The 9173-nt window shown below is 42.9% G+C and overlaps 1 protein-coding gene across 1 annotated transcript in view; it reads left to right on the forward strand.

Moving 5' to 3' along the window:
• The first annotated feature begins 5680 nt into the window (after positions 1-5680).
• Positions 5681-9173, forward strand: part of LOC119579096 (ATP synthase subunit s, mitochondrial-like) — a 5306-nt gene continuing 1813 nt past the window's right edge. Inside the window, exons 1-6 of the mRNA XM_037926834.1 lie at positions 5681-5787; positions 6274-6278; positions 6569-6679; positions 6795-6946; positions 7384-7592; positions 8075-8237. Of these exons, the coding sequence (XP_037782762.1) occupies positions 6590-6679; positions 6795-6946; positions 7384-7592; positions 8075-8237 (614 nt within the window). The 5' untranslated portion in view covers positions 5681-5787; positions 6274-6278; positions 6569-6589. The remainder of the gene's footprint in view (positions 5788-6273; positions 6279-6568; positions 6680-6794; positions 6947-7383; positions 7593-8074; positions 8238-9173) is intronic.

Genomic DNA, 9173 nt, shown 5'->3' on the forward strand with positions numbered 1-9173 from the left:
GAGGCTTAACCTCAGGCATGCTTTCCGGGTAGGTGCTTGGAACATCCGGTCCTTGCGGCAGGATGAGCTGTTACCTCTGCTTCGCGGGAATTAGGCAACGGGATGGGGTGGTTGCCCTCTCATAGGTGAGAAGACCTGGTAGCAGCATGATCAGTGTGGGTGGGTACACCTACTACTGGTCGGGCTGCAGCGATGGTCACCACCTCCAGGGTGTAGCCATAGCCATCTCCAGCCGACTTCAGCCCTTGGTAGTTGAGGTGACACCGGTTGATGAGCGTATTATGGCATTGAGACCGAAGCATGCTTTTGGCTTCATGTCTCTTATTGCTGTATACGCCCCTACCAATGTATATAAAATTGATGTGAAAGAGGCATTCTATGCCAAACTCGCAGCTGTGGCAGACAATTGCCCCCGGCGAGATATTTGCATTGTTCTGGGTGACTTCAATGCAGTATCCGGCTGTGACCGAGCTGGCTATGAGATGTCTGTCGGCCCCCATGGCTCAGGAGCTGATCCCAGCAGCGAGAATAGCCTCCTTCTCTGGGACTTTGCTAGGTCCCAGAAAATGAGGATCTCTGGCTCCTGGTACCAGCACTCCAACCCGCATCACTGGACATGGTACAGCGATGGTAAAGTGGCCGAGAAGATCAACCACATTCTTGGTAGCACGCGATGGAGGATCCTCCAGAACTGCAGGGTTTACCGGACTGCCGAGTTCTGTGGCACCGACCATAGGCTGGTTGTGGCTACCCTGCGGGTCCACTTCAAACTCCCCGTCCCTCCAGTGGCCACCCTAAGGTGTTTCACCTGGACAGACTAAGGGAGGAGGAGTGTGCCCGTGGGTTCACCATGGCAGTCTCTGACCGATTCACAGAACTCAACAACCTGACGGACCCAGTTGCTCTGTGGGAGCTCTTCAAGTGCGTAACACTCGAAGCAGCTCAGGAGTCCACTGGAGTATGCCGAGGGCAAGGCAGAATTTCATCTCCCTGGAGACATTAGAGGCCACTGAAGCGTGTCGCAAGGCTCGGCTGAATGGGAATCAAGTCTTGCGTCATTCCATGGTGCTTAGGGCTCAGACACTGCTGAGAAGGGACAAGGAACAGTTCATCAGGAATCTTACTGAGGGGTTTGAAGGCCATTTCTTGGTAAATGACCTTCGCCCTTCCTACCAAGCCCTGAGAAAACTGAACTCTAAGCTCTCCTCACAGATGACTGCAGTCCGATCAGCGGATGGACGGATCATCTCAGATTATGTTGGGGTTCGTGAACGTTGGGCTGAGTATTTTGATCAGTTGTACCAGGTAGACCCTCCAACACTTAGCTTGGATGCAAGCGATGTCTCAGTGCCTGCGCCGGACCCACCCATCAGTGAGGAACCTCCTACCCTAACTGAGGTTAGGATGGCGATTTCCAAGCTGAAGAGTGGGAAAGCTGCAGTCATATGTGATATCCCTGCTGAACTGCTAAAGGCTGGGGGCGAACCCATGGCTCGGGGCCTGCATACAGTCCTGACTGCCATCTGGCAGTCTGGTACCATTCCCCGTGACCTGCTGAGGGGCGTGGTCATCCCTCTCTGGAAGGGGAAAGGGGATCGTTAGGATTGTAGCAACTACCATGGCATTACACTGCTCAGCATACCAGGCAAGGTTCTCGCCCACATCCTTCTGAAACGGATCCGCAACCACCTATTGAGGCATCAGAGACCAGAGCAGTCTGGATTTACTCCTGGCAAGTCCACGATAGACCGTATACTAGCGCTTCGAGTAATTGTGGAACGCCGTCGTGAGTTTGGTCATGGGTTGCTTGCAACCTACATCGACTTCAAGAAGGGGTTTGACTCGGTGCATCGGGAATCGCTATGGGAGATCCTGAGACTCAGGGAAATTCCGACACAGATTATTGGCCTAATAGCAAGCCTTTATACTGGTACTGAAAGTGCTGTAATGTGTGGTGGGGGTATGTCGAACTTCTTCCCTGTTAATTCAGGGGTGAGGCAAGGCTGTGTCCTTGCACCAACACTTTTTCAACACCTGTATGGACTGGATAACCCCCCCAATCCCTTGCACCGTTATTGTCGGGGGGGGGGCTTAGGAGACGGAGACTGGGACCCAATGATGGGGAACTCCCCAACCTTGGGACTCAGCCCTGACTCACTAATTTTGCATGGTCTTTTTTTTTTCCTTCCCACTTTTCGTTTCTGTCCCTTCACCAAAACCCTTCTGCTATCACCTCCTAAGGTGTGGAGCCGTGCTGAAGGATGAAAGGCTGACTTTGTGCAGTCCTGAACGGCCTGAGGGAGCCATGGGCACGGTATTCCTTGATTTAGTTACCTAGCCCTTACCCCTCAAGGGGACCCTGAGGGTGGATGTTTATCCCCAACATAACCCAGCTTACCATGGCCAGTAATGAAAACATATCCCACTATTAGGGCAATGAGGCTTGCCCCTTTATCCAATAGCCCCAACGATGTAAACCCACCCGATTCCCTGACCCCAGGCTCTCCTTTGACCACGGCTCCGAACACTGCAATAACTACCCCCTCATCAATGCCTCCTAGTACAGTAGCCAACAATCAACCCTTAAGGAACATTTCCACTCTTCCAGCATGCTCAACTTCAACACCTCTATCCCCACAACCTCCAACATCAACCACCCCATCCTCCCTTATTAATACCTTACAGCCTTATTGCCCACCTCTCCATAACACCTCACTCAACACTACTCCATCTTCGTCACGCCCCCGCCCTTCTACTACCCCAATCTCTACAACAATCTTGAATACTCTCTTTAGCGCAGCCAAATGGGACCGATTTTTCGTGATCCCTCCCACAGCTCCCTACTCTGACAACACCCTTCTCTTCCAACAATGTCCCCAAAAACATGTAGGTAAAGTCTCTTTCCGTAGCCGACCCGACCGCTCCCGTCTTGTCACAGTAACATCCGAAAACCAAGCTATAGCATTAACAAAACTGACCTATATGGTAACCCCATCCTTGCAGAACCCCATCCAACCCTCAATACTTGCACCGGAACAGTTTCAATCTCCCCAGCAAATTGTCCAGTCTATGACAAAGATTGGTCAGACTGTGGAGAAGACCTACTTGCCTGTCTCACAGACTATGATGCAACATCAGTACAATGCTACTCCATTCCCCCCAGGAGGTCATTCGAAAGAAACCCACTAATATGCCAAAATTACCTTCCGTAGACATGACCTTCCCTTTAACGTCTACATAGGAGGAGAATCCCTCCCTGTTCGTCCATACCAACCTCCTCCACGTCAGTGCCAAAATTGTTGCGTCTAGGACACCCAGCCAAACATTGCGTTCCACAGCCAGATGCCACTATGTGCCCAACCTGGCATACCCGATCTAGCTGCTCTGCACAATCACGCACATGTGCCAACTGTGGCGGCCCCCATAAATGTATTTATAGAGGCTGTCCCACACACAAAGTTTGAGTCTGAGGTACAACTCTCAGATTCAAACTTGGACTCACACTACGTGAAGCCAGACAGGAAGCACGTCGACGTGGTTTCTCTCTTACTCCTTACTCCAGTAATACTGCCATTCTATACCAATTCTCATAAACCCACCCCCCCTACACCTAACTCCCCCTCTTCTACCTCCTACCTTCCCCAGTCAAACTCTTTTGCCATCCTAAAACCCAGACACTCCAATCTCTACTACAGATACTCCAATCACCACTACAACCCCAACACCTTCCCCTCTCCCTCCTCGCACTACCCGTAACAGACAGAACCAACGTTCCACCCCCTCTTCCCTACCACACAAACCTCCACCTGCCCCTACGCTTGAGACACCAATCCTCTCTTCCCCCCTCACAAGAAATCCTTTATCCCCCAAAACTCCCCAACCAACTCTTCAGAAGAAACTATTGAAAATATTCAAGATTACTTAATGAAAACTGACACTCAACCTCAATCTTACAACTCCTGCTCCTTTCACACTGCAAGTAACTGCTGATATCCATCCTCCTCCTAACGATATCCCCCCTACACCTTATCCTCCTAATCCCTCCCAACACAGCCCCACAGCTCCCACAGACCTGACCTTTGTCATATCCTTTCCTCTTATAACCCATCTATTGTATGCTTTCAAGAGACCTTTCTTACACATCTTCCAATACCAATCCCCAATTATCATTTTGCCTCTTCCCCACATTCCCTTTATGTCTCTTCCATACTTACCTCTGCCTTCCCCCACCTATCCTCCCTTCACCGACCTCCCAACCTATCAGACATCCTTACAAAATCCCACACTTTCTGTTTCAACAACCTATTCTCTTTCCTCATACATACCCCCCATCTAATCTAACTCCTTACCACACCCGACTCTAACTCTTTCACCCACCAATTGCTTTGCCCAGCTTAGACAACTAATCACTAACTCAACCACCCTTCCCTAACATTAACTATAGTGCTACATGACCTTAGATGTCTAGCACATTTATCTTGCTTTTAACCATTAACCATGGACTGGATAATGGGCAGAGCTACTAGCCAAAGTCAGTGTGGAGCAACATTAGGCAATGTCAAAGTCTCAGACCTTGACTTTGCCGACGATGTTGCCATCCTATCTGAGTCCCTGGAGTCACTTGTAGCGGCTCTAGATGCATTTAGCAATGAGGCGAAGCCCCTAGGCCTAGAGGTCTCCTAGACCAAGACCAAGATTCAGGACTTTGGGGGCCTGTTAGGGGAACCCGTTCAGTCGATCCATGTTTGCGGCGAGGACGTTGAAATTACAAAAAGTTTTACATACCTTGGTCGCGTAGTCCATATCTCTGGGTTGTCAGACCAAGAAGTCAGTAGACGGATTGGTCTGGAAACAGGAGCCATGAACTCGATCAATAAGAGCGTTTGGAGGTGTCGGTACCTATGCAGAAGGACCAAGCTGCGTGTCTTCAAGGCCTTGATACTGCCAGTTTTGCTCTATGGAAGCGAAATCTGGACGCTATCCAGTGTTTTGGAGTCTCGCCTTGATGCCTTTTGTAACAAGTCCCTTTGCCGGATCATGGGGTACAGTTGACAGGACCACGTGTCCAACCGGCGGTTACACCGTGAGACTGGCAAGGGACCTGTTACTTGCATAATCGCCAACTCAGGCTATATGGCCACCTAGCTCGTCTCCCTGTGAACGACCCTGCCCATCAGGTAGTCTCTCTGCGGTGGAGGAGACCTGTGGGACGACCCAGGAGATCATGGCTTGGGCAGCTCGACGAGACCTGTCGCGAGGAATTAGAGATGGGCCGTGGGCCTGCCTGGAGACTCTCCTCGAGGGATCCTCGTGGCTGGAAGCGAAGGGTGGATGCGGCCATGCGCCCCCGTCGGCGTTAGCCCCTTGATGATGATGATGATGATGATGATAATAATGATGATGATGATGATGATGATGATGATGATGATGATGATGATGATGATGATGATGATGATGATGATGATGATGATGATGATGATGATGATGATGATGATGATGATGATGATGATGATAATAATAATAATGATAATGATAAGTGTAATAATTATCATAATGACAACAATAACGATAATAGTAATGAGAACTAAATACTAACGAACACATTAATAAAAAAAAGAAAATGAAGATCGATAACTAGGCGACTCTCGCCGTCGCAGCGAAGAGCCCGACGCGGAAATCCGGGTGAATCCGCGAACGACGAGAAGAACCACAACAAACAGCGGCGAGAGGAAAATCTGCGGCCAAATAAGCAGGTGATTTTTTGCCTCTAAGATCGCTCCGAGGAAGGTATGGACTGACTGTGGATATTTCTCAGTGTATTGTATCGTTAGTTATTCATTCGTGGACTTGAGTTATTCTGACACTTGTAACTCGAGTCGAAATATGAGGTGGTATGAAGCATATGAGATCTATTTATTTGTTTATATATATATATATATATATATATATATATATATATATATATATATATATATATATATATATATATATATATGTTTATATATATATATATGTATATATGTATTTTTTTCTTTATTTTTCTTTTCTTTTTCTATTTCTTTTTCTTTCTTTTCTTTTTCATTTTCTTTTTTCTTCTTTTTTCTTAAGACTACCATAGAATACCTAGTAGAGAATTGTAGTTAAATTTTAAAGTCACAGATGCACATTGACCTTCAATATTGAAGTGAATCATGAGTTTAAACACGATTTGGCTGAAGAAGAAAACCTTTTTTATCGTGTGTGAGTTAAATGTAGAATTCTTTCTCTCCCCAGGAAAGGTTAGAGCACGATGGACGTGTGGGAGCGCCTGGTGCCAAGTCTGTCCGGCGTTGTCTGGGGTTGTCCGGGGTTGGAGGTGGTTGCTAACCAGGAATGGGGTCGCTGGGATGCATTAGACAATATTGTGACTAATTCGGATTGTGATTACAGCAGAGTTTGATAAAAATTGTCATTAGACATTGCATTACATTACTATAAGTGTAACCACAGCCTTTTTTGTTTGTTTTTGTGATTGCTAAAAGGGTTAAGTATTTTTGCCATTCAAACAGGATGATTCTATGGTTTTCAGAAGTGACACCCAAAAAGGAGAATGATGTCTTCTGTGACAAGAAGTATTCCAGGATTATGGAAACGAGTCAAAATAGGCAGGACAGCTGCTAGAACTTGCTTGTGGGAGCAGGTATATTAAAAATCAATTCAAGTTTGTAGGTGCAGTAAAATAATAAAATGATGGAAAAAGTATGAACAGAGGATGTAGTTTAGACAGAGTTCATATGATTTGTTTGTATTTTCAGAAGAATGTGAGGTGTTGTCACTCAACACATGTGAAGCAACTTCCTAGGTCATGCACAAAAGTTTTCAGAAGTAATATGCTTCTTCAGCCTCTGAGTTGGTCCTCTCCATCACACAGAAAATTATGGGGCTGGCTCAATACAATTTTTAACAGGTAGTCTTACATGTAAATATATATACTCGTAGGTGGTAGCAGTGTTTGATGATACTGATTTAGAGATACAAAGAAATTGCTATAATTTTTTTATTGTCTCCTGAAACATTAGCCAGCCTTTTTAAGAATACTAACAAGTATAATTTTGGATAATTATACATTAATTGGAAGCGTGCTTTATATGTACAGTATTACTTTTTATGATAATAGACCTATTGACTGTATGAGCTTTATATCTCTTGATAAGTGTTTTTGAAAACTCAGTATATAGCCATGATGATGACAGCAAAAATTGATTATTGAAAAGCTCAGCCTGGTAATATATGAAGTTAGAATCTTTCACAACTTCAAAAACTTTTTAAAAATTATGCCTACACCCTTATCCTTTCTTTTTCTTTCTCTGGTGAAGGAGAAAATACCTTTCTTTCTTTTCACAGAGTTGACAAAAGCCGCATCAAGGAAGTGGGTCCTGATAGAGCCTGTGCTGAGTGGCTTTTGAGATGTGGAGCCTTGGTCAAATGGCGGAACATGGAGTCCTGGACTAAAGATTACAACAGCCTGCCTATTTCAGGTGGAAGACTGCTCAAAGTTGAGGAGATAGATGCCACAGATTCAGCAATCATGCACATTGGATTTCCTCATTTTAGTAAGTGTGATGGTGGGTTAATGTTTTTAGTTTTATTTGTTTAACTATTTTTTATTAGGCTAATGACAAGTCATACAGTAGCATAGAAATGGGATGAATAATTATTTCCTGTATTAGATTCATTTCCCGTGTTCATCATGATATGTATAAGTAATTCTTGCAAACCTGCTATCTACATTAAATTTTACCATTACATAAATTGTACAAAACAAAGTGAAACATTATTAGAGATGAAAATGTTGCCTTTTTTCTGTTAAAAAAAAATGTCACTATTATTATATACATACACAGTACAATGTGACAAATATGGAAGAAGTATGAATAAGAATGATTAATTACACAGTGCATTATTGTTTATTTTGAATTTGATAATTCTTCTTGATTATAATGATATAAGTCAAAAGAAGATTCATTATGACAATCTTGTTAGCATTCATACCTCTCTTGCAATAGTTATACACCCTGTTTTTCTAACACCTCAGAAGGTTGCAAACATATTCGGCGCATCGTGTTTCACAAAGCCTCATACCTTGATGATGCAGGTCTAGAGCAGTTACCCTTATTGAAAGATTCTCTTGAAGAACTACAGATCTCCTCCTGTGGCAATGTAACAGAAGATGGTCTACGACACCTCAAGCAGTTAAAGTAAGCTGCTGTGTGTTTTGTTTTTGTACTTTGGAAAAGAATGAGGTTTTGTAATTGTAGTTGTATATTTATATTTAATTTATATGCATGTAGCAGAAAACCCTATTAATTACACAAAGAAAAAGAAGAAAAAAAGAAAGAAGAAAAATTTGTGTATTTTGATTCTTCCTCTTTAGGAATCTATAATGGCCTGTAGTCAGTAATATTTACATAAGTTTTTTAGTTGTTATATTTACTTCAAAGGTTGTAAAAAGGGTAATGGTTAAGTAAACAAATAAAAGTAAAGATATAAGTAAAGATTAATAGTTATGGAGTGAAATATTGTGATACTGATTGATTCTCCTACTTTTGTCTGTATTACTGTGTATGTCTGTTTTTAGCATTAATTCCCATTTTATTTTCTCACGCCTCATTATATTTTCTTCAGATTTCATACAGAACTTGACTACCTATTATATATGATACCTTTGATGATCAGAGACAAAGATGCCATGTGACGAGTTGAAGAAGCTCTCCCCATATGTGCTTTGTCTTCACCTATATCTTCATACAAGATGACCAAATTAAGACAAAGCGTATAAATAATGTTAAATGATACTTTAGTCTGTGATATAGAATTCTGTAATATACAGTATGTATATGTCATACATCATCACATACATACATATATACATACATATATACATACATATACTTCATATATAATACATAATACATACAATACATTTACATACATACATACATCATACATACATACATAATACATACATCATATTACATACTATCGATACTACTACATTATATAATATATATATATATATGTATACATATATAATATATATATATATTATATTATATATATTATATATATATATATATATAATATATATATATATATTATTATGTATATATATACATACATATGCATTATACATA

The sequence above is a fragment of the Penaeus monodon genome, chromosome 11, assembly GCF_015228065.2.
Source record: "Penaeus monodon isolate SGIC_2016 chromosome 11, NSTDA_Pmon_1, whole genome shotgun sequence".
NCBI lineage: Eukaryota > Metazoa > Arthropoda > Malacostraca > Decapoda > Penaeidae > Penaeus > Penaeus monodon.